A 26,981-nucleotide genomic window follows, 5' to 3' on the forward strand; every position below is an offset into this window, starting at 1 on the left:
AATATCAAAGGCTTTGGAAAAATAGAGTAATATTGCATCGCCAGCATCAATGGATGCAGCACAGGTCCTGTAGGGTGATGATAAGTCGCCACTCACAGCTGCGTCTTTGTCTGAAGCAATTTTTTTTCTTGCCAGGATGTTATGTTTGCCTTGGTAAGACATGACCTGGCTATAGAATTTGGATGAAGTGTTCCATGAGTTTGCAACATATGGATGTCAGAGATTGGACCGGGCTGCTTCTTTACTCTTTCTTGAAGAATAAAATCTTGTGCGCCAACTTCTATTCAGCAAAGAGGCTGTTCTGTTGTCAGGCATTGTAATAGTCGATGGTCTCTAGACGCCTCCTAACTCTCTTAATTCGATCGATCATTGAGTTATTTACAAAATGAAATTTCCACCACAAGTCCAAAAGTTATACTTAAAAGAGAATAAACAGACAATTAAACACTTTTCAGAATGTCCTCTTCAAGTAGCAAGATGATATATTCAAAAACAGTTATTCACTTGAAGAGCTCTCTAATCTTGCTGACATGCTTGCTATTTCCAGAGAACATCAGCGCAATGACCGATTTTCACCATATAAAACAGCCTATTCTTCACATAGGTAAAGTTTTTTAGCAACTGAAATAACATTATAGAATTCGAAAAAAACATTTGTAAAACCTTCATTCCTAGAAAAAATGTGTCGTTATTTCAATCTCGATATGAAATAAATTTGCAGGCTGAATTCAGAAACCTACATGATACAAATTACAGCTGCATTAAGTTCTCACAAGAATTTAGAAACCGCATATACTTAATAATAAATAATAATAATTAATAATTTACCACCAACAAACGTATACCTTAACAAATGCAGGACACACAGTAATAGCTGTCTGAGCATACTCCTCAGCATCTTCAAAACGGTGAAGCTTCAAACACACAAGCGACTGATTACACAGCAGCTTGGGTCTCTCCTCTACGACCTTGGTCATTGTGGGACACAGCTCACACCCAAGCAAGGCGAGGGAGTACAGTTTGTGGGCATCGTTGAGAAAATTGTTGTTCAAGGCATGACCTGCGTCTTGCTTCACCGCCATTATGTAGGCATGGACTTGAACAACTAAAAACAAGAGGGTTTTTATTGATGAAAATGTAGCATTTCGAATATTTAATGTACGTAATAAATAGAGGTACTGGAAAAGCAGTATGTAGCAGTGCTTTCCCACAGGCCATCCTGGTGAGCTTGAATTTCAAATTCAGAGTGGTCTGTCCCCAGGGCGCTTGGAAATGTTCTGATAAGTTTATTTTTCAGGAACTTGCAACGAGCCATTCTGGTCAATATGCAAAGCTGGGTGTCTAATTCGTAAAAAAAATAATAGTAGCATAATGATATGCCGAAATTCACTTGATAAAAAAATGGCGAACGTTTATGTTAATGAAATTCTTTAGCACTGTTATCATCAACATTTACCAGAATTAGCTTTTTTCGAAAGTCGTGATAATCAGGTAAATGATATAAATGGTAAAAGTCATAAGTATGCGTCAAAAGTTCGAATCGAGTCGAAACAGATGCATGAGGCAAACGATAGAGTCGTTGTTTGATAATAATCAAGACGAGTATCATTGTCCGGAAGATGAGCCCGTAAGTTTAAACCATGTTCAGGTAAAAAGTCTTAAGTGATTTCTCTGATTTCACCTTTATCAAAAAATGTTAACTTGGTCTACAACCTAGAGACTTAGTTTAAGTTTATGCCCCTAAATATGCTTGTTAGCAGTGCAAATTTATTTCAAAATAAATAATTTGCTTAAGACTGTTTAGAACTTTGACATTGAGGTTGACCTTAGACCTAATCGTCTGGTTCATCCATCTCTTATGCTGATCACTTTTGCCAAGTAATCTGGAAAAACTTAAGCTCCTGATAAAGTTTCAAGTACTCATTTTCTAAATTTGACCTTTGACCTAGAATGATGAACTTGACCAAAGGACCTAGGGACCTGCTTTTCATGTGCAACACTACATTTCATGATGAAGATAACTTTTTTTTAAATACCAAAATGTTGACCATTAGCCTTGAATTGAAACTTGATGTTAGGTCTAAGGACCTGTTTCTTCTACATAACACTCTGGACAAAGTTATGCTCTGAACAAATTATCAAGTGCAAACTGTGTTCATTTGACCTTTGCCCTTGAATTGTGACTTTGACATTGGACCAAAGGACCGGGTTCTTCAGCACAACACACTACTTCACCATGCTTTTCACTCATGACAAGTTATATCAGAAAAGAAATCAAGGTGACCAAAACCTTGGACCTAGGGAGCTAGTTCTTGTGCAAGACACTCCTTTTTATCAAACAGATCACACACTTGAATATCCATCAAAACAGGACAAATTTGGTCTTTTGAACAAAGTGTCAAGTAAAAATTGCCTTAATTTGATCTTTGACCTAGATTTGTTACATTGAATTTGGGTTCCTAGTTTTTGCGTGTGACATTCCATATTATCAAGCTGATCACATCTGGGAAGTGACCTGAAAATCTATTCATGCCTGACAGGATTATGCTCCATAATATCTGTTAAATGCAAAATTTGTTTTCCGTTTAATAGTGACATTAACCTTGGACCACGCAATCGGGTTATTGCACACAATACTCCATCTTAAATTGATCATTTTAACAATTTTAATTATACATTAATCTCCAGGAGAAATTAAAATAATCAAACTATGCAAGTACTGTAGTGACTCTAGTTTTCGGACACTAAAAAAAATACAAATGTCCGAATTTAGATATCGTGTTTAATTAAGTAAAAGAACTTTCCCATGGGATGCAGAAAGTTATTATGGCAAGTTTTACCATTTACCATTCATAAACAGTATTTTTACCTTCATATTCTAAATTACATAAATCCTTTATTACAGAATATTTTCCGTTTGACAGTGTCTGTTGATTTTTTTGTACACCAATGGTGGTACTTGCTGTAAAATGGATAAAATTTTCACAGGTCATACTCCAGCGATTTTTTTCGATTTTTATAAAGTACCCGTACAAGGTACTTTCCCACTTGAGGAAAAACTAAAAAATTCCTGATTGCCATCTGAAAAATTCCCAAAAGGAAGGAAAATGTAAATATTTGTTTTCCAAAAGTGCATAAGGCCACAACAAACTGATTAACTGTTCGTCGGATTAGCCTAAAAAACTTAAAATGAAATAAAAAATATTTTTATTTTTATTTTGCGCCCGCAGCAACAATTTTGCTGCGCACCTATTCATTTAATGATTAAGTTTAATTTAGCCTACGTATTTTAAGACTTAGACTGTTATAACGCTTTGCGTTATTATATTGGTTTATGGTAAAACAAGATATGTGTTTGTCAGAAACACAATGCCCCATACTGCGCCGCTTTGAGGCAATCTATTTGACCTTTGACCTTGAATGATGGGTTTGACCTCTACATTTTGCCACTCAAAATGTGCATCTCCATGAGATACACATACATGCCAAATATCAAGTTGATATCTTCAATAGTGCAAAGGTTATTGCAAAAGTTTAATCAAGATTAAAGTTTGGAGACATAATGACAGACAGACAGGCCAAAAACAATATAACCCCGATCATTCGATCCGGGGGGCATAAAAATTGCAGTGTTCATCTGTCTTGTAGTGTCGGCCAAAGACACAAAAGGAAATGGTAAATTTCCCCTGGGGGAATGAGTCATTGCATCACAGATAATTTTAGTAATTTATCTCAGCCGGATCTACATCAGGATGTTAAATGTCGCCGGTATGCGTACGTATTAAATACAAAATTTTACTACCCTTTTCTTATTTTTCTTTCATAAGGAAATTATGGGGTTTTTTACTTTACAAAACTTAAACTTCTCATTTTTAATTTTAACAGTGCTAACAAAAGTAATGCATCGAGTATTGTAAAAAAACCATAACTTATGATATTTAGAATAAATACAAATGCAACATATTTCGTATCAGTGTTGTTGTTTTTTGCCCAAAATTATAGCCTTTTACAGGCTTTGTTCAAAAAGTAAAAAAAAAAGCTGTTTCCAAATGGCAAGAAGTAACATTTTTTCCCGAAAATGTGCAAAAAAGTAATTTTTTTTAAATTAACTCAATTGGTTTATTGAGTTTATCATACAGCATTTTAATTCCCAAGCACTTTATAATATAAATTTTAAAAAGCAGTTAAACATGCACTTATTAACAATTGGTATACTATTTATAATCATAATAATAATGTTAAAAATTTTCCAATTTCATGGTTTATTGCACTTTTTCCCCAATCAAAAAGGCATAGGCTGTAAAATATAACGCTAAGAAAAATCACTGCTTATGCTTGATGTCTATAGTAATATTTATTGTTTCATGTTATTTAACCATCATTGACAGAAAGCGGAGCTTCTAATATAACTTTGATAATAAAAACTACACTGTACCATGTTAAATTTAAGTAGTCACTACCTGGTGTGAGTAAGCAGAACAGCTATTGGAGATTTTTTTTCAAACATTTGATAAGAGCTTAGACACAGTTATTACTACTAAATGATCTAGCACTGGTATTCTGCAGATATCATGCATTTATTTGGCAAATATATCATTTACATAGACAATATGTGTATTTTCCATTTTTTGCTTTTCGCTCGCCTGTGATTAAAAACAAATAGAATACAAATTAAGTTATTGTTATTTCGCTTTCTCGTTCCATTTTAGGGGGGAGAGGGGGGGCTAAAATCCGTAAAACGAATCTTCAATTTGTTGTGGCCTTAACTGGAAGTGAACAAATAAAATTTGCCTTTAAACTGAATATTTCAAGCCAAAATGCATGTAAATAGAATGGTTTGTGCAATTTTTACCAAGCAATTTAAAAGACGAATAATTCCCAATCTTAATTTTTTACACAAATTTTTCCATGAATTGTAGGGTTTTGAGCACATTTGTCCTAATTGGTACGGTACCAGTACTTTTCCAAATTTGGCATAAAAACGCTGTACTCTACTAATTTGTGTAATGATGGCGGCCGATTCTAATAAACACCACTTGTACTTCATAGCGAATAGGGGGATGCATATAAAAATTGAGTACCATCTGGTGGATAGGCTATTCCTAGTTGCTGGCAAATCAGCATTTGTCTATTAGGCGGCCCATACCCGCCTGCATAGAATGGACCGCCCCCTCTTCCTCTGAAAGCCATCAGCTTGCTAAGATGCACATTGGGTACTCACTGAAATGAAAAGGATTACAAATGTTAGATAACATCATTTGTTTAGCTTTCATCAATGGTAAAGTAACCATCAAGCCTTATACAAATGTTATGCAGGTTTGTTTTTCCTTCTTTCAGACCCTCCGAATATCGTCCCTTTCCCCTAGACGAATTTTTCCCCTCTTACAGAGATTTTCTCAAAAACAATGATATCTTTTTTTTAATCTTCAATTATATAAGTTAACCTGATCCAGTGTAGAAAATAGAAAAGAAAATAAATTGCACAATTAAATTATCTGTGGCCACGAATTTGTTTTAAAAACAGTAAAATATGTTTAATTGATTATTTAAGACTTTCCTTATTTTTCCCCAAATCCGGCGTTTCTCGCGATTTTTTTCACCTTAAAAAAGGCCATGTCCTTTCCCCAATATCAGATAAAAAAACTGTAATGTTCCATAAAATGCTACAACTGGGCAAGTATAGCTCCATTGGATGAAGACCAGTCTTTCATTATATAAATAATTTTCAATATACATGCAATCTGCAAAATATTTTTTTTCGTCTTCAACGCCATTGGCTATAGAACATTCAAAATGTCATGGCCAGAGGCAATTTCTCAGTCATAGTCAAAATTTTTTGTCATGATTATAACAGTACGACACCAATTGTATTGCAGTGGGTCTAAGTTGTTCGCAAATGATTAGTTTTCAGACTTCTATCCATTCATAATGTATCGCCTATTTATATTTGTGTATTTATATACCACTGTGGGCCCACCGCTATCAGAATGTTCATGGAAGTAAAGGGCCGAAACATTCTAAGACGGCGGAATCCATGCTGATGATGTTGGTTGAGGAGCAGTCTTAAGACTGTATTTAAACTAATTCGATATCTGGAGGCACCAGTGACTTCCAGGAAAGACTGGATGACAACCAAGAACAGAATGGTGACGCTGGAGAGACAGATGGCGCCAGGAACAGACTGGAACAGGGGCTAGCATCCCGAACTGCAGTCCTCGTGAGGGGACACCCAACGAACAGCTACAGACTCCACAAATGAAAGACACCCTCAGAGTCTACCGAGAGGGGGGGGGAGGAGGATAGACTCACATGGACGGATTTTATGGAATCGACACGGCCTGCCCAACCGACTACGAATAGAGATGGATCGGTCACTTGTAATTGCGGAAAGGTGTGCAAGAACCAACGCGGTCTACGCATTCACCAAGGGAAGTCTGATTGTCAACGTGTGAGATCACAAGGACAGCGCATAGCCAGTTTGGCTAGTGAGACGCAGGAGTACTCCAGTCTGGATTCAACCCACAGTACTGAAGAACTCTATGTTCAGGAGACCTCACAGGATGTCTTTCGAAATCCTGAGGAGGATGATGACCCCCTTTTAGAGCTCTTACAGACTCAAAACAGCCCTGAAGCAAGCGAGGCGACTGATCCGGATAGACCACAGCAAGACACTGCCACTAGAACCAGGAAACCAAGGATTAAGTGGCCCAAGGCTTCAGACAAGACATCATGGACCCAACTGGACGAGGACCTAGAGAACACCCTCGAAGCATCCATGCAAGGACCAGTAGACCGGAAGCTGACCACCCTCACAACCTTGATATATTCTGTAGGAAAGGAGAGGTTTGGACTAGAAGAGGAGAGAGTGCGGAAGGAACCTCCAAGACCAAACAGGCGACAAGTTCGTATCCAGAACTTGAGACGTGAACTCAAGCAGCTGAGACGAAGGTACTGTGCTAGTTCACCCACAGAGAGGATTGGACTTGCACAGCTTAGAGATACAGTTCGGACACAGCTGACATCAGTACGGAAAGCAGAAAACAGCAGAAGAAAGACACGGGAACGGGCAAAAAAGAGGGCAGCTTTCACAGCCAACCCATACAAGTTCGCAAGATCCCTCCTCGACAAAGAAAGGTCAGGAAAGTTGGAAACTCCACTAGAGGAAATAGAGAACTTCCTTTATGTTACCCATTCTGACCCCAATCGAGAGGACGTGCTAGGGGACTGTGACAGAATAGATCCAGCGGAGGAACCCGAAAAACAGCTGAATGCGACGGAACCTACGCTTGGCGAGGTGAAAGAAGCTGTAAAAAAGGCCAGAGCTGCTTCGGCGCCAGGACCCAATGCCATCCCGTATAAAGTGTACAAGATGTGCCCACTACTTCTCAAGCGTTTATGGAGTCTCCTCAAAGTAGTCTGGAGGAAGGGGGATGTACCAGAGGCTTGGAAGGAGGCCGAGGGGATATTCACACCGAAGGAACGCAATTCCAAGACGGTCAACCAGTTCCGAACGATCTCGCTGCTTAACGTCGAGGGAAAAATATTCTTTGCCATCCTTGCAAGAAGACTCACATCTTTCCTGACAGGCAACGCATACATCAACACCTCGGTCCAGAAGGGAGGAGTTCCCGGTTTCTCCGGCTGCATAGAGCACACCAGTGCTATCACACAGCTAATAAGTGAGGCGAAGAAAGGGAGGAAGGATCTCACTGTAGTTTGGCTCGACTTGGCCAACGCATACGGGTCCATTCCACACCAGCTAATCTATACAGCCCTCCGACACTACCATGTGGACGGCCACATTCAGAAAATCATCACCAGTTACCTGGATGGAATCAAGCTCCGGTTTACTGTTGGTGACCAGCTAACCAGATGGCAGAAGTTGGAGAAGGGAATCGTTACCGGCTGCACAGTTTCCGTGGTGCTCTTCATCATGGGGATGAACCTGCTGATAAATGCTGCCCAACGTGAGACACGTGGACCAAAGACAGAGTCAGGAATCTATCTCCCATCTAGCAGAGGCTTCATGGATGACCTCACATTGACGACAACAACACACGTCCAAGCTAGATGGATGTTGACAGCCCTGACGGATGTCGCTTCATGGGGAAGAATGAAGTTCAAAGCAGCAAAATCCAGATCTCTTGTCATAAAGAAAGGACAGACAACAGAGAGGTTCAAACTCTACGTACAGAACGAAGAGATTCCTTCCATAGTGACGAGTCCAATAAAATGCCTGGGCAAGTGGTTTGATGCAAGCCTACAAGATCGCGACAATGTCAAGAACTTAAAGCAACAGGTAGAGGAGGGTCTCAAGAAGATAGACCGCTGCGGACTACCCGGCAAGTTCAAAGCCTGGCTTTAACAGCATGCACTGCTCCCAAGACTAATCTGGCCGTTGATGCTTTACGAGGTACCCAGCACAACAGTGGAAGCCCTGGAGAGAATCACTAGTCGACACCTCAGGAAGTGGCTAGGAGTTCCACCCAGCTTTACCAGTATTGGACTCTATGGGAAGAGCAACAAGTTACAGCTCCCGCTATCTTCACTGGTAGAAGAGTTCAAGACAGCAAAAGCAAGACTTGTGTTGACCTTGAGGGACTCTCCGGACGAGTTCATCCGTGAGGCAGGGATCCAAACCCGAACGAGCAGGAAATGGTCAGCGACAGAGTCTGTGAGCAAGGCAGAGAACACGCTCAAGTCGGAGTGACTGCAGTTGGACGTGAAGGAATTGGTGCGAGAAAGGTGATACTGTGGAGCCGATCAGACCAGAAAGAGAGGCGAGCGATGATTCAGTCTGAGGTCAGGAGGGCGGAAGAAAATGCCAGACAAGCAAGGGCTGTGGGGATGGGAGCGCAGGGAGCATGGACCACGTGGAATACCGCAGACAGGAAGTTGACCTGGGGAGACATCTGGAAGTATGAGCCTTTTCGGTTTTCCTTTCTCCTCAGGTCTGTCTATGACCTACTACCATCCCCAGCGAACTTGTGCCGATGGGGACTCACAGCAGAGCCAAAATGCAGCCTGTGTGACAGAGTAGGCACCCTAGAGCATGTTCTGTCATCTTGTAGTACAGCACTGACACAGGGAAGATATAGATGGAGGCACGACTTGGTCCTCAGAGAGTTGGCTGACTGGCTAGAGAAGGAAAGGAAGAAGGAACATGGTAATCACCCCCGCCATGGGCACATCGCTTTTGTCAAATCGGGTGAGACCGTGAAGACACAGAAACCAACAAAAGCATCAATTCTTGATGGCTCTAGAGACTGGAAGATGGAAGTTGACCTTGATAGAAGGCTTGTTTTCCCAAACGTGGTTCAGACGACCCTACGACCAGATATTGTACTGTGGTCAGAGACAGGAAAGAAGCTCGTCACCATAGAGCTGACAGTACCATGGGAGGCAAGATGTGAAGAGGCCTACGAGCGGAAGAAGGCCAAGTACACAGAACTGATGGATCTGTGCAAGCAACAAGGCTGGCGAACTTGGCTATTTCCCGTGGAAGTTGGCGTTAGAGGATTCTGTTCCCAGTCCGTGCACAGACTGATGACAGCATTAGGAACAACTGGCAGGGAGAGACGAGTGGCTATCCAGAGACTGAGCCAAGCAGCCGAACGGGCATCAAGCTGGCTGTGGCTGAGGCGAGAGGAGAAGAGCTGGAGGCAATCAACCAACACACAGTGACTGATCACCACTGTGGGCCCACCGCTATCAGAATGTTCATGGAAGTAAAGGGCCGAAACATTCTAAGACGGCGGAATCCATGCTGATGATGTTGGTTGAGGAGCAGTCTTAAGACTGTATTTAAACTAATGAGGGTTCTACAGAGTATTTTGTGTTTTTTTATTTGCATTGATTTTAAAGTTTCATCTGAGTTAGTCATCATTATCAATTCATCATCTGTCAAAAAGTCAATCTCAAGAACTACAGCTTGTTTCAATAGTTCAACTCTCAGCTTTAAAACCCAAAGGGTTGCTGAGAGTTGCAATGCGTCGTCTTTTGCCCAATGGTGCAACATTTTATCACCACTGCAAAGGCTAAGGAACACTGATACTGCAAACACATATCAACGTTTACCTGTCTAAAGCACAAACTCATGCAAATAGTACCATTTAAGCAAGAAATAATAGCTTTAAATTTCCTTTGTTATTCTGTCGTACGCTCTATCCACCATATTGGGAACTGTTGTAATGTTGCCGACAATAAAGTGTCGCTATCAGTTAGGTCGCAATACACCAATCTTTTGCACATCGTGATATTTGATTTAACCTTAGTTGATAATGATGTCGAACAGTCGTCGAATATTTACACTGTTAGAAATTTCAAAATGAAAATGTCAGCAAGAATAGTGTGTTGAAATATCGTCGTGTTTTTTAGGTTGCGTGCAAAGGATAACGTCAGTAAGCTGCCATTCAGGTAAATTTAATGTCCTTAACATGTGATGGTGAGGAGTAAAACAAGATAAACAAGAGCTGTGTTTGTGAAACACATTGTGTCCTTACTGTGTTGGTGAGGAGTAAAACAAGATAAACGAGAGCTGTGTTTGTGAAACACAATGCCCCCTACTGCGCTTTGAAGCGGCAAGGCAGTTATTTTAGAAAACAATGACCTTTGACCTTGAAGGATGACATAGACCTTGACCACAAAATATGCAGCTCCATGAGATACACATGCATGCCAAATATCACGTTGCTATCTTCAATATTGCAAAAGTTATGATCAACCTTAACGTTTTGGGACAGACACACACATACAATGACAGACACAGTGTTTACGGGACGCGCTATTCTGCGTCAAATACGCATACAATGCCAGTCAGGACCCGTTATATTTGTTATATATTTGTCCTATGGGACGCACAATCATTTTGACGTATTGGTTCTCGTTATATCAACAAGAAACTCTGAAAGACAACTGCAGTACGTACTTTTCTAGAAGGATGCACGAGTTGTCTCGCTTATTGATTTATCGACCAATCGTGTTATCGCGCACCTGCTGTTGCTAGGTGCAGCGTCCCGAATTGAGATTACATTGCGTAAATGTGAGCTATTTATGTCGCTATGACAGAAAAGCTTACTGAGGTTACGATAGCTTATTATCTGGCAAGCAAGATTTTACTATAAAAATAAATACAATCTTTAATTGTATAGGTGTGTGTTAAATCTCGGAATTGTTTACATAAATAATCGATTACTATACTATGTATCTAAGCAACTAGTTCAAAACTTGTTTATGATTTACATAATCATAACCTCATTTGATTACATTTATTTAAGATCCACATTGTTTTAACAGTGATACAACTGTAAGTACAACAATCGTGATTTAATGCCCAATGCATTCAGTCTCCACAGGAGTGATTTTACATTGAAAACAGGTAACCAATAAGCACTCTCAACAAAATGGCCGCCGTTACAGTAGCATAAGATTATTTCATTTATCAACGAATGTTGGTTGATAACACAATCACTTGCATTTAAAATGTGTAAATTTATTGTAAATGTATAATGAAATCAAATATTAATGACCTATATCACTAGTTAGAGCAAAAAAACTTCAACAGACTGCTTAGAGGCGTCAAACATAGGGCACTGGAGGATAAATTTATAACCATTATAAAACGCGTCATTTTAAATAAGTTTAATAACATAATAAACTTGTGTATAAAGATAATTTTACTTACGTATTATTGCTTTATTAGTTACAAACCATATGACGAGTCACACAGAGTGTGACAATATTGTGAAATGACAAATTTTGTGAAAATGTATCCGCAGTTTCGTTTTGCAAAACTTTCCCGGACTATGCAGAGGCCTGTTGGTCCACGGTCGCCCAAATCATTTTGGCCAATCAGAACACTGATCTTGAATCAGGGGAGAGGATAGGCCATAGTAAGTGGTGGTGATCTCCCTTTCTGATTTGAACTTGTTTAACAAGGGTTTTCAGAGAGTTCAGAGAATTTTATTCTCGACGGTATTTTATACTGACCAAAGCTTACATACTATAAAACAGCTGTTGTTGACCAGAGACTACGTTGCAGTTTAAGAGAACCGCGTTTCGTGACATTTAATCGTTTGAAAGTGCTCGTTTAGAATTTGTAATTTGATTCCGCGACGTTACCTATTTAAAAACTGAACGTTGTTAAACTTGTTTGGAAATCCAGGTTCGGATTGTATTTGAATTCGAGCGTTTATTTGTTGTCGTGTTGTATTTTGAGTTTTTAAACTTCCCCAGGGTTCGTGGAACGATGTCCTTTGCCGGGAAGCCTTTAAAGTTTTGTTTATTCTGTTTCAGGTGAAGAACAGTCTGGTGCAGCAGCAATGTTTGTGTTCTTATAGCCGGGGATTCCAAAGTCCATCGTTTAACGCGAAGAAATGTTACGTAATGTCAATTAAGAACAAGACTCCACACTTTTATTCCCTATGTGACCATATTCTCAAACAAGTGCCCGATAATCCATACTTGGGACTAACCCTTTCTGAAGATCTAACTTGGTCAACTCACATAAGTAAATTGACAAAGAAAGCAAACTCGACAATGGCTCTTCTACGTAGAAATTTAAAGAACTGCCCTATAGATTGTAGGAAAACAGCGTACCTAGCGCTAGTGAGATCCTGTCTGGACTACGGCTCTTCAATTTGGGATCCTTACTTAAGTCGTGACATTGACAAAATTGAACAAGTGCAAAAACAAGCTGCCCGCTTCATAACGGGAGACTACAAATCAAGAACGGCAGGCAGCGTTACCAACATGTTAAAACATCTAGAATTACCACCCCTAGAAGAACGGCGTAAAATCAACCGTCTAGTGATGCTCTACAAAGTGGCCGAGGGGCTGGTGCCAGCTATACCAGCATCCAATTACTTGAAACCAGCAAGGGTCAAAAGGCAAATTAAGGCGAAACAATATAGTGACTGTGTTACATCCAATATAATAGATAAACAAGTAATAAATAATGACAGAGGCTTTGTAGTGAAAAACTCAAATAGTAGTCAATTTAAAAACTCATTCTTTGTGAAAACCGTGTTAGAGTGGAACCACCTGGACAGCAGAGTGGTCCACGCAGAGACAGTTGAGGGCTTTAAAGCTGCCCTCCATTTTGACTAGGCGCACTCCCCGGTGTACTACGCCGTAACTGGCCCTTCACCGTATTAAGCAGAAGTTTGAAGTCTGCGTGTCCTCCAAATGCAAGGATTGACTTTCTGCCCGTATCTGGTGAATAATTTTTAACTGTTTATAGTTGAGTGTGAAACCCAACATGTTTCTGTGGCATGCTGCTTTATATTACCCCTTTTACTGTCTTATATAGTCGATATAAATTGCCGCCATAGTCTTTTGATGATTTTTTTGTTGGCATAATTATTTTAGCTACTGTCTTATACTGCAGTGGGGACGATTGAACTTTACCGGTACGCAACACTTAACATCAAATAGCTAAAGAAACTTCAGCGTACAGTTTATATAGTATTGACAGACCTGTACGCTGAAGCTAACCCCGTATCGAAAGTCAACCAGAGTCGTAACATATTTATGTCACGCTATAAATCAAAGAAAGCTCATTTTTGGATACATTTCTACATATATTGGTGAATGAATATAAATTACTACATGGAGGAATATTTTAAGGTTCAGATGTTTCAAATGCATCTTACAATATATGAAAATAACTCTCATCAGTCTTAAATTCACAATTTTGACGCCATTGTCGCTTTGTCACGTGACGAGTTTTCATTTGGATACTTTCGGATCGACCTTGACATTTTATGCTGAAATTGTAAACATTACTTTCGTTTTCTGAAATCTATTATTTGTGATTAGCAACTTACGTCTGGTGGATTATAAGACTGATTTCATTGTGAATCAGGTAGTTTTATATAATATTTACTTTGACTTTGTATTGACACTACAATTTGTTTACAAAATAAGCCAGAATAATTAAAATACCAGGAAAAGTCATTCTGAATTTGAAAACACTTGAGCACATGGTTTGTTACTAAAAATAGAAATAACGTCATATGACCGTGAAATCTCGGGAGATTCGCATTTCAAGAAAGTCTGTCACATCGCTGTTTTTCCCGATATGTAAGAGCAGAATAGATACATTTCAGTGCTCCAGATAATTATTTGGGAAATAGGGTTTTCACCCATTGATTTTAAAAAATAGGGTGACTTCGGTCTTAAAATAGGGTGAAATGAGTTATAAAAATGCATACCTTAAAATCATTGCTGATTTGCCCGTTTAATAAAAGCCAATCTTGGTCACTTCAACGTATCCAGTGCTCCAGCTAGGATTTGAAAAGGGCAGGGGGGGCTTTTTTGTCAAAAGGGCACTCTCGACGCGCAGTATTTTGTCAAAAGGGCACTTTCGACGCGCAGTATTTTGTGAAAAGGGCACGTTCGAGTGGCGGGTGTTTCTGTAATGCTTCCTACTGCATGTTAATTTATATGTTATAAATAATTGTATTATTCCCATTATTATTAAACCATTCAAATATAATGTCTACAATGAGGATTAAACTAATTACAATGTAATAAGAGATTTATGAATTATCATAGGTAAAAAAAAAAAAAAAAAATTTTTTTTTTTTTTTGAGGGGGGGCAGGGCAGAGGTTCGGGGGGGGGGCAGGGCGGCGGTTCGGGGGGGGCAGGGCGGAGGTTCGGGAGGGCAGGGCGCGGCGCCCTTCGATTTAGGCCTAGCTGGAGCACTGGTATCCATTCTGATTCAGATTACTTTTATTGAAGCTAACTTGTATTGATTCAATAAAACTGTAAACTATTATAATTAATTTTAATAAACTGATGTTTCATAACATCTTTAATTCTTGAAACTGTCCATAATATAACCTTTAAACTTAAAAATTTGATAACACGAATGATTTGTCACTTAATTGCACTTGCTTTCTTTGTTAAAAAAAGTTTGCAATCGATTGATATTATGGCGCAACAATCGCGAACGTCTTTCGGCCTCTCTTAGACATTATTATTTTGTATCGTTATAGAAACTGAAAGGACACACGCTTTACAAATACATGCACAATGAGCGACGGATTAAATCAGATTGAAAACGCATGTTTGTCGTAAATAATTTGGTCAGATGCAGTAATTAACTATGAAATCTAGTCCGCAGAGCGTTTGAATAACTTTCAATGTTTCCTGCTCCTTCAAGAAGACGCTTGCTGAATAAAAGCGACGTCACATTACGATAATAATTGCAAAGAGGATATACCGAAAATGAGCAAAGAATTTAAGATTGAAGCTATTGTATCGTACGCATCGAATTTTAGGAATTTGCGTAAAAGTCAAATTGGTTGCGTTTTCAATACGCATGATATTGTATAGCAACCCCGATAAAAGCCGATTCCTTATCAGTTCAATGGGAGAAAAGCGGAAAAAACCAATACCACTCTTACTAAATGATCAATAAAACCATTATTTTATTATATAAATCAAAATAATAAAAAGTTATTAAAAGAAAACTATTTTATCTTTCTATTCATATAAAATTCATTTTATTATTATTTCAGGATGATAAGTAAATATGTTGTTTATTGAACAAATTCAGGGCAGAAATATCGCTATCGCGTAATGCCGACTTTCGGACTACTTGCATAAACATGTGTGTGTTTACAATTCAAATGCGGAAATTCTACACATCATGCATATTTATGAGATTGACATCATCTTGTTCACGACTGAATGAACTTTACTACAATGCATTCAAAATTTACATAGGACCACCCTACGCCGAGAAAATAGTACCCGACTTTGACGATGAATAAAATTACTTCTGATGGACCGAACACAATTTTGAACATAGTTATAAAAACTAGAAAGTCTAACTTAAATTTTGATACCAAATTTATTTTCCGCAAATGAGAATTAGGTACCCGCATCTTTAAACAAAGACGCGCATTTATACAATTCGACCTCGGTTGACCTCTGCAGAGGGAGGCGCCATTTTTGTTCTGCTTCGCTAAACGTTATCGTTTGTGACGATCTGAATTAATTAAACCATAACGCTTAAACTCTACAGAAAACCAAAGAAAAGGTTTGTTATGATCATTTTCGATATTATTTGGTTTGAATTATGTTTAAATAATATTTTATAAATATTAAAACCAGCTTTTCGCATTGATGGCAATGTTCGCTTTTTTTTACACGAAAAACACGCGTAATAATTAAGTTATGTCACTGAATATAACAGTCCCGTGTAATGCTTCCCTCAAATAAACGCATTGAAATGGTTGATAATAACAAATTAAATCGAAATAGATCAATAACTGCGTTTTTCTCTAAGTATTTACGTAAAATAATGGAATGTTTGAATTGGGTACGAACTTTAATTTTTTAAATCTTGTTCGTACCATTTTTCGAGATTTTGCAAAGATGTCAAATAATGAAGGATAATGACAAAAATGATGTTTTATATGTATTTTATTTGTAAAAATAGATATTTTGGTATGTTTTGTTATTTTTTTTAGAGTGTCTGGCTGTGATAAAGGTGTAAGAGTATCCAGATGCCTTCTGAAAGGATGTGGGACTCTGCTGCAACTCCATCATAAGACATAACCAAGCAATTTGAAAAATTCCAGTACATTGACAAATGAAATTGTAATTGAAATATTCAACCGATAAAAATGATGCAAATCAGAAGATATGGAAAGTTGTTTTCTTGATGACTTCCAGACTATAAATATTATAGAGAATGACTTGAAACATGCAGAACAAAATTCTGCATCATAATGCTGTAAACAATTATCCACCATGTAGTTGCCATCATTCCTCCTGATATTCTTCTTGTTCCAAGACAAATAAATTCCTTTTATACCCAAGAACAGTCAAACAATTGAATTCCCTCCCTCCCCAAAATGCCATATACCCGGTACATGAGGCAGCCACAGTAGAAGTTTTCAAAATCCTTACTCCAGTGGCTGTCATTGTACCACTTATCCATCTGGAGACACTTACAATGTAAATAATTTTGAATGAACACCCAACTGAGCACCTTTGTACAGTTTGTTCACCCCTTAACCTTTATGCCACCCTCTATTTAGAAGGAGTGCTGTATCAGAAGAAGACTACATAACTGTAAAATGGTAACAACTGGTACCCTGGGTGTGTTGTAAAAAAAGAAGGCAATGAAATGGAAGTGAATTTCATGACAGCATGTAGACAAAAAGGAGTGTTTGCTTTGTCAGTGCGAGCAGATATCCAAAGTGTAAAATTTGAGTTAATTCTAGACTGGATGGTTCCTGATTGTTTAAAGAGTGAAATTGGAAGACAATGGCCGGCTGTTTTCCAAACATGAGAAATATCAAGCATCATACGAACTGTACAAAAAGGACCTACTTTGAGAAATTGTGTATAGTTAAATGTATTGAAATGTTTTATTGAATTTTCCCTTTTGTACACACTTGACATTATTGCAGTTAGTTTGTTGAATGTGGTAAGACTTAGTTAAGTTATTAAAGATTTTTATACTTTCAACGAATATATTGTGGTGTTATGCTCCTCTACAAAAAAATATATAAAATTGGCACTTTTTAAATCAAAATTAGGGTACTATATCAATTTCTGATCAACAAATCAATGCTTTTATTGAAATCTACACGAAAAATGCCATCAGTATGCCAAATTTCAATATGATACCATGTATAGAAAAAATTATACAGAAAAAAGAAGCCAAATTTTATAGAAAGCGGGTCCGCGAATCGACACAAAATGTGAACGCTTTTAATAGGCATAATTTTCCCCAAAATGGCATTTTTTCCGAAGATTCAAATTACCATAACTTTGGATGTAGTAGAGATAAATTAATAATTCAAACTGATCTGAGCAATATTAAATGAGATCTTTAATTTTATATCAAAACATTTAAGATTTCTGTGAGTTGAATTTTTTGATGGGGTTGCTATATTGTATATCTTTGCGTTTTTAAACATTTTAATAGGGTGAAAGACGCAGATACGCAGCTTATCTGGGGCACTGACATTTTTAATGTTTAAGATAGTATTTTGTGAAAGAATATATCTGTTAAATGTGAAAAAAGTCAATCTTTCCAATCAAGTGGTTGATTTGGGCCAACAACTGCATTTAAAAGCTGTTTTGGACCGGTCTTTGTTAACTGTCAACTTTTCGGGAATTTCTGGTTGACTTTCCTAATGGGGTTGGTCCATAACTTTAAAGTCGCGCCAGTCAAAAATCATAAACAGCGACATTTAAAGCTATGGTAGCCAGAACTAAACATCAAACAGCGTACCCTAACCCTTAACACCTAACACATAACAACTTACGCAACGCCTTATTATCCTTTTATCCTATATATTTCTTTAGTATTGGGGGCTACCGCCCCAAAACCCCCGCTTTGTTGATGGTTGTAAACAACTGCGTACCGGTAAAGTTCAATCTAGCCCTGCAGTGTTTGTTGCTGCCTTTGGAAAAAAGGTTGCTAATTTTAATATTTATTTGAAGCTTTGTGTACCAAATAATTGTTTTTATGCCCCCGGTAGGGTGGCGTATAGCAGTTGAACTGTCAGTCTGTCTGTCCGTCCGTCTGAACACTTTAATGGTCATAACTTTTTCAATATTTAACATAGCACCGTGATATTTGGCATGAATGTGCATCTCATTGAGCTGCACATTTTGAGTGGTGAAAGGTGAAGGTCAAGGTCATCCTTCAAGGTCAAATGCCTAATATGTGGCATCTGTCCATCCGTCCAAAAACTTTAACATTGGCCATAACTTTTTCACTATTGATGATAGCAATTTGATATTTGGCATGCATGGGTATCTCCTGGAGCTGAACATTTTGAGTGATGAAAGGTGAAGGTCAAATGTCTTAATATATGGCGTCTGTCCGTCCATCCGAAAACTTTAACATTGGTCATAACTTGTTCACTATTGATGATAGCAACTTGATATTTGGCATGCATGGGTATCTCCTGGAGCTGAACATTTTGAGTGATGAAAGGTCAAGATCATTCTTCAAGGTCAAATGTCAAATATTCCGTTCGTCCGAATACTTTAACATTGGCCAGGGCCCTCACACTACTTTGGGGGAAGGGGTCCGCAGCCCTTAGGAGGGGGAATTTTCGCGGCGTTTCCCTTTTTGGGGGATTTTTTTACTTACTCTCTCATTATTTCATTTGTACATGTTTGCACTATATTCATTGCATTTTTCATAATTTAGTTTGTTTGAAAAGATTAATTTGAAATAGAATTGAGATATAATAATCAAGAGACACATCTTTCTATAAAAAAAAAAAAAAAAAAAAAATTATTTTTTTTTTTTTTAGGGGGAATTTTTCCCCCAAAAAGGGGAAAAAAGTATACTTTTCAGGTGGGGGACTGCCGCCGAAATTCGGCGGCAGATTTGATAGATTAAGGGCCCTGTTGGCCATAACTTTTTAAATATTGAAGATAGCAACTTGAAAATAAAATTATGCATGTGTATCTCCTGGAGCTGAATATTTTCAGTGGTAAAAGGTGAAAATCAATGTCATTCTTCAAGGTCAAATGTCAAATATTCCGTCTGTCTGAAAATTTTAACATTGGCCATAACTTTTTAAATATTGAAGATAGCAACTTGATATTTGGCATGCATGTATATCTCATGGAGCTGCACATTTTGAGTGATGAAAGGTCAAGGTCATCCTTGATAGCAACTAGATATTTGGCATGCATGTGTATCTCATGGGGCTGCACATTTTTGAGTGGTGAAAGATCAAGGTCATCCTTCAAGGTCAAAGTTTGAATACATGTAGATGGCTTCAAAGCGGTGCAATAGGGGGCATTGTGTTTCCAACAAACGCATCTCTTGTTTTTAAAGAAATGCTTAAAACTCCACTGATTACTGCTTTAATACCCAAAAAGATATTTTACCCTGACAGTTTCATGGTATTTACATGTACACGTCATGTATATTATTACACTGATAAAACATGTATTATGGAATCAAGGAAAATACCCTTTCTGCTGTAACCAAAATGGGAAAAAAGATTGCAAATCCAGAAATTTGACACAACATAGAACAAGTGAGATAAATATTAACAAAGATAAGCTTGCTTGTCTCGAACATAGCAATGATGACTATTTTACATAATATTCAATAACAAATGACATCTCAAGAAAAATTATTGCAAATGAAAACCAATTCCAAATGGAAGATCTTATTTACTATGCAGGTGCAAAGTATGTGTCTTACCGGAAGGGCTTTAGAAAGCTGCTGCATCAAGAGCTGATGTCAGGTTGTTACGACATATTGTACCTGCATCTTGGCTCTAACGATGTTTGCTGCAAAGATAGCAATTTTTACCGGTATGTTGAACAGTAATTGTTCAGTTTTAGTTTTTATTTAACCTATTTACCTTAGCTTTATTGCAGCGAACGCACTATGCTCAGTGAGACACTCAAGTCTGTTCCTGGGAAGAACCAGAACTTGGTGTTTATATGGAGAAGATAATGAGAACCTCCTAACTCCCTATCACTAGGCGAACACCACATTCACTACACCATTATGCTTTTACATTGGCCTGTACTATTGAATGTCCACACCAACCCCCTAACTAGAAACCCTGGATCCGCCACTGAACAGCTTAGCAGCATGAATAAAAATGAGCTTGATCAACTTGGTATCATTTTCTTATTAGATTTTTTTGGATTGGCATTTTAATGAAATAAAATAAGTTAGTTTCTCAAATATTTTTGTAGTTGTTTGTAACTTTTTATGCCCCCGGTAGGGTGGCACATAGAAGTTGAACTGCCTGTCAGTCAGTATGTGTGTCAGTCTGTCCGTCCGTCGGGAAAAAAAACTTCAACGTTGGCCATAACTTTTGCAATATTGAAGATAGAAACTTGATATTTGGCATGCGTGTGTACCTTATGGAGCTGAACATTTTGAGTGGTGAAAGGTCAAGGTCATCCTTCAAGGTTAAATGTCAAATATATGACATCTGTCTGTCCGAAAACTTTAACATTGGCCATAACTTTTTCAATATTGAAGATAGCAACTTGATATTTGGTGTGCACATGTATATCATGAAGCTGCACATTTTGAGTGGTGGAAGTGCAAGGTCATCCTTCAAGGTCAAAGGTAAAAAATAATAATACAACGGCGCAATAGGGGGCATTGTGTTTCTGACGAACACATCTCTTGTTAATTATTGTTTGTGATGGGAAGATAATACAATGAGCAACTAATACCATTAACTTATTATCCCTCGCCATAAGAGGAGGGATATTGTTTTGGTGTTGTCTGTCCGTCCGTCTTTCCATCTGTCCGTCCAGCACTTTTGTGTCCGGAGCCATATCTTGAAAGTGCTTTGGCGAATTTCATTGAAACTTGTTTTGAGTATATATATGGATAAGAGGATGATGCACGCCAAATGGCATCGTACACCATCTGTTGATAGCAGAGTTATGGCCCTTTGTTTCTTAAAAAATGCTTCTTTAGTGTCAAATATAACACTTTTGTGTCCAGAAGCATATTGGCAGGGTATATCAATTCAATGAATTTGCTTGTTATTTTTAGTTGTGTGACAGAGATCCTTGATGTTGTATTCAGTGTGTGCACTGAAATACACGTGGTGCTTTGCGAGATTCTTCCACGTGATTTTGATGTGAGAATGTTTCCCCGATGGCCACTCTCAGGGGCACAGTTGAGGAACTACTGCCAGTGGATAAGGAGCGCAAACAGCATGCTGTGGGAACTGAGTCACCATGTGCCTTCTGTGAGATACATGGACTATGAAGCAACTAAACAGGTATAGGGAAAGTTCTAGAGTGAAATAGGAAGTTTCTCAGCAACTGTTGCATGGAATTTCATCATCATGAAACTTAAAATAAATATATGCATCATTATACTGCGGTGGACCAATCCAAAATTCTGTTCAGACATCCTTCTTTGCTCAAGAGATATGCCCCCTTAATTAGTGAAAATTGACTTAATAACTTTTACATGAAATATCATGAATTTTAAAATAGATGTATTACTTTGTGGTGGTACACTTGCACGTTTTGTTGGTTTCAGCTCTAGACGTAAAGCCCCATAATTAAAGATGTCTGTCTGTGCTGTAATCTGGAAGTTAAAGAAATTAAAAAATAAACATGTATTATTATTTTTAGCTCATCAATTTTTTGAAAAAAAGATTTGAGCTATTGTCATCACCTTGGCGTCGGCGTTGACGTCCGGTTAAGTTTTGCGTTTAGGTCCACTTTTCTCAGAAAGTATCAATGCTATTGCATTCAAACTTGGTACACTTACTTACCATCATGAGAGGACTGGGCAGGCAAAGTTAGATAACTCTGGCGTGCAATTTGACAGAATTATGTGCCCCTTTTAAACTTAGAAAATTGAATATTTTGGTTAAGTTTTGCGTTTAGGTACACTTTTCTCAGACAGAAAGTATCAATGCTATTGCATTCAAACTTGGTACACTTACTTACTATCATGAGGGGACTGGACAGGCAAAGTTAGATAACTCTGGCGTGCATTTTGACAGAATTATGTGCCCTTTTTATACATAGAAAATTTTGGTAAAGTTTTGTGTTTAGGTCCATTTTATTCCGTATCAAAGCTATTGCTTTCATACTTGCAACACTTACTAACTATCATAAGGGGACTGGGCAGGCAAAGTAATGTAACTCTGACTAGCATTTTGACAGAATTATGGGCCCTTTTTATACTTAGAAAATTGAAAATTTGGTTAAGTTTTGTGTTTAGGTCCACTTTATTCCAACAGTTATCAAACCTATTGCTTTCATACTTGCAACACTTATTAACTATCATAAGGGAACTGTGCAGGCAAAGTTATGTAACTCTGACTGGCATTTGGACGGAATTATGGGCCCTTTATACTTAGAAAATTGAAAATTTGGTTAAGTTTTGTGTTTTTGTCCACTTTACCCCTAAAGTATCATAGATATTGCTTTCATACTTGGAACACTTGCAAACTATCATAAGGGTACAGTAAAAGGACAAGTTGCATAACTCTGGTTGTCATTTTTACGGAATTATGGCCCTTTTTTGACTTTGAATATATGGTTAAATTTTGTGTTTCGATCCACTTTACTTCTTAACTATCAAGGCTATTGCTTTCAAACTCCAAATACTTTCATGCTATCATGAGGTTACTGTACCTGGCAAGTTGAATTTTACCTTGACCTTTGAATGACCTTGACTCTCAAGGTCAAATTATTAAATATTGCTAAAATTGCCATAACTTCTTTATTTATGATTAGATTTGATTGATATTTGACAAAACTACTCTTACCTGACATACCACAATAGACTCCACCCAAACCATCCCCCGTGCCCTCCCCCCCCCTTTTTTTTAAAGCATTTTTTTCGCATTTTTGGAAAATATCGTAATAAATGTCCACATGTTCATGCTATACACCCCTCTTCTCTCCACCCCTCCCTCCTTTGTGATTGAAAATGAGAGTCCCTTCACCTTTAAAAAGAAAATAGATGAGCGGTCTGCACCCGCAAGGCGGTGCTCTTGTTTTAGTAGTTCTTGCATAAGTTTCGTCAGGATGATCATTTTGGTCAGTTCAGAGTTGTACACTCTAATTGATTGAAACTAAAATATTTTTTCATTTGTTGAGGGAAACCAGTTCAATGAATTTGCTGCTTTAATATCTTAGTTATGTTTAAAACAAATTGGTACGGTAACTATCTATAATCACAATTTAATTTTAAGAAGTCCCTGTACTTGTCCCATGATGGACTACATCTGAGTGCTGAAGGGGCTAGAAGGTGTTTAGCATCCATACAGGACAACCTGCCAAACCAGCTGTGTGTGGAGGCTGCTGTTCAAGATCCTACAGAATGGCCAGCTCTCTCAGCCACGGAAGTACCGGTTCAGGAGCATGACAGCCGTAAGCAAATGTGATTTATGCACAAAACTGCAATTCCGCGTCAGGCTAAAACCTTAACATTGGCTCTAAAATCAAAGCGCTTCCACCTACAAAAATTCATAACAATTTGATTTTGCTGTAATGTTTATATTTTTAAATAAAATAAGCCGTTTTAAAAAAGTATAATACCTGTATTATGGTTAAATAAATTGTAGGGAGCTCAACCAGAGATTCAAGACAAGGTGGATGCAAGTGAAGTACCAGTTCCCAGGGACATTAAGCCTCAGACACATAAAATAATGGTAACTTTTCTATGCATTTAATCGTACAGATATTTCATCATTTTTAATGAACATTTATAAAGTGATTGCAATCCAGTATTGATTGCTCATATGGCTTGTTACAGCCTATAAATTAATGTTATGTCTAGAGCCGTCAAGCTGGGCACCCTGTTATGTCTCTTTTTAGCCTCGCCTTTTTGCCCCTGATCAGCACCATAATAATAAATGCCCTTCATTATTGGTAGCTGTAAGGCAATAGTTGGACTGCAGGTCCTATACTTCTAAAGCAATGCCTTTAATCATCTAAGGCATTGTTTGTCATTAAGTGGTAAACATAAACAGTTCAACAGATGTCTTTGTGTGAAAGCCAGACCACAGAGTTGATGTCATAACCATTCAGTTATATCAGAACATAACATTCTGTAATTGTATAAAAGATAAACTAGTTAGTTTATATAATTTTGTTTTCCATATTTTCACACACACAATTCATTCTCAGGTTGTCACAGCCAGAGCTAAGAGGTCTGCAACCAGAAATACCAAAAGATATGGAAAGAAGGTAAAAAATACCGTTAATTTCAGATAACCCTCACTGTTTCATTGTGGAAATGTCCTACTGGTTCTTAAAACTAGGTTTTTTTTGTTGAAAAAAAAACCCACAACCAAACCTATTTTGAAAGTAAAATATAAGTAAAAGACCATATTAGTGTTATTATTTTGCGGACATATTTCCTTTCTGTTGTATTCTGCATATTATTATATAATTGTTGTTATTTTTCAAAATGGTCAACTTTGGTGGATGAGGTTTTGCACTTATGCCATGCCTGTACATGCATGTGTAAATTGTTTCAGTTGGCAAAGAAATGTCACACAAGGTATATAAAGCTTGATTGGTGCATTTGTTATTGTTGACATTTTTGTTTGCATGTACATGCATGTGTTAATTGTTTCAGTTGGCAAAGAAATGCCACAATGTTTTATGTGCTTCCACCTATAACTTTGAAACTTCACATGTAGCTGCACCTTGATGAGTTATACATGCCACACCCTTTTTTGTGTCACTAGGTCAAAGGTCAAGATCACTGTGAACTCTTAAAAAAAAGAAACTGCACCTGCAGCCGAGCGTTGGCACCTGCTATGCGGTGCTCTTGTTTTTATTCATCATCATGTTACTGGTAGTGAAATCTGTGTGAAATAAATAGCCATAAAATACCGATAGGGAAAGCACAGTAAATAAATGCAGATTTATACATGTTATCAAGGAATAGGAAGCTTGTTTGGTGCATTTTTAACCAGGTTTCCGAAGGAAAAAACTGGTTATTAGATTGGCGAATGCGGGCGGGCTGGCTGGCGGGCGGGCGGGCGGAACAAGCTTGTCCGGGCCATAACTATGTCGTTCATTGTCAGATTTTAAAATCATTTGGCACATTTGTTCACCATCATTGGACGGTGTGTCGCGCGAAATAATTACGTCGATATCTCCAAGGTCAAGGTCACACTTTGAGTTCAAAGGTCAAAAATGGCCATAAATTAGCTTGTCCTGGCCATAACTATGTCATTCATTGTGAGATTTTAAAATCATTTGGCACATTTGTTCACCATCATGGGACGGTGTGTCGCACGAAAGAATCACGTCAATATCTCTAATGTCAAGGTCGCCACGACTAAAAATAGATTTTAAAAAAAAATTACAAAGGGGGTTAATTTTTTTTGTTCATTTCAAAAGTTCAGTTTGAGTTTTCTCCCTTTATCAGATTTTTTTTTCACAATGAAAACCTGGTTTTGTGACAATTTTGTCCCTTGTGTTTTGTTGTTTTTGCTTTCGTTGAAAAAATCTATTTGTTAACATTTACATGTATTATATCCTTTAAGTCATTAATTTCTGGCACATCTTTTTATGCCGCCGAAGGAGGGCATATAGTGATCGGACTGACTGTCTGTCACACTTTATGTTTAGGTTTCGAAAAATGCTCATAACTTCTATGTCGCTTCAGATAGCAACTTCATATTTGGCATGCATGTGTATATGGACTAAGCCTTTCCATGCGCACACAAATTTTGACCCCTGTGACCTTGAACTTAGGGTCTGCGTTTAGGTTTCGAAATCTGTGTTTAGGTTTCGAAAAAAGCTCATAATTTCTATCAAGCGTTTATAGGGGGCATAAGTCATCCTATGGTGACAGCTGTTGTTTACCTATATATACATAAATGTAATGCATTCTTAACTAGTTACATAAAAATCACCTTTCTAAATGGAATTACATACAACATAAACATTTGCCAACATAAGGCACTCATTGTTGCTTTATTTTTAGACACCCGAACAATATTTATTAGCGAGGCTGTTTTCGGAGAAAACCCGAGGTATTGTCATAGCCTGCTCGTCGTCCGCCGGCGTCGTGCTAAAACCTTATCATTGGCTCCAAAATCAAAGTGCTTCCACCTTCAACTTTGAAACTTCATATGTATATGCACCTTGATGAGTTCTACACACCACACCCATTTTGGGTCAGTAGGTCAAAGGTCAAGGTCACTGTGACCTTTAAAAAAAATCTGACAAGCTTTCGCAGCCGAGCGTAGCACCCGTTATGCGGTGCTCTTGTTTTATATTAAAACTTGCTGCATGAATGCTATTACTTCAGTAACTCCCTTGTTAGTTTCATGTCAAATAGGTTTTATCGTTTTGTTAGTTTTATATTGACGGTCATTGGAATTAGTGGTCGTCCAATATTGTCCGGGACAACAAAAATATAGTTCAGACATAGTTTACCTTTTTTACTGGATGGCAATTTTTAGCCTGAATGAATATTAATTTTACATGATTGTGCATTCACAGACACTGC

At 37.9% G+C, this 26,981-nt stretch overlaps 3 protein-coding genes across 5 annotated transcripts in view; 2 read left to right on the top strand and 1 right to left on the bottom strand.

The window, feature by feature from the left end:
* Nucleotides 1-11,828, bottom strand: part of LOC127833548 (TPR and ankyrin repeat-containing protein 1-like) — a 139,827-nt gene extending 127,999 nt beyond the window's left edge. For all 3 annotated transcript variants that reach the window (XM_052358855.1, XM_052358856.1, XM_052358857.1), the window contains exons 1-3: nt 11,684-11,828; nt 5,082-5,220; nt 846-1,105 (exon numbers count right to left, since the gene is read on the bottom strand). In XM_052358855.1, coding sequence (XP_052214815.1) covers nt 846-1,105; nt 5,082-5,190 — 369 coding nt within the window. In that variant the 5' untranslated portion in view covers nt 5,191-5,220; nt 11,684-11,828. The remainder of the gene's footprint in view (nt 1-845; nt 1,106-5,081; nt 5,221-11,683) is intronic.
* Nucleotides 6,323-8,365, top strand: LOC127835582 (uncharacterized). Its single transcript, XM_052362018.1, has one exon. The coding sequence runs from the start codon at nt 6,323-6,325 to the stop codon at nt 8,363-8,365; it is 2,043 nt and encodes a 680-aa protein (XP_052217978.1).
* Nucleotides 11,829-20,159: 8,331 nt separating the features above from the next.
* On the top strand, nt 20,160-23,892 carry LOC127835583 (uncharacterized). Its single transcript, XM_052362019.1, has 3 exons — nt 20,160-20,317; nt 21,531-21,762; nt 23,701-23,892. Exons 1-3 carry the CDS (start codon nt 20,160-20,162, stop codon nt 23,890-23,892), a joined length of 582 nt encoding a protein of 193 aa, XP_052217979.1.
* Nucleotides 23,893-26,981: the final 3,089 nt, after the last annotated feature.

The sequence above is a fragment of the Dreissena polymorpha genome, chromosome 6, assembly GCF_020536995.1.
Source record: "Dreissena polymorpha isolate Duluth1 chromosome 6, UMN_Dpol_1.0, whole genome shotgun sequence".
Taxonomy (NCBI): Eukaryota; Metazoa; Mollusca; class Bivalvia; order Myida; family Dreissenidae; genus Dreissena; species Dreissena polymorpha.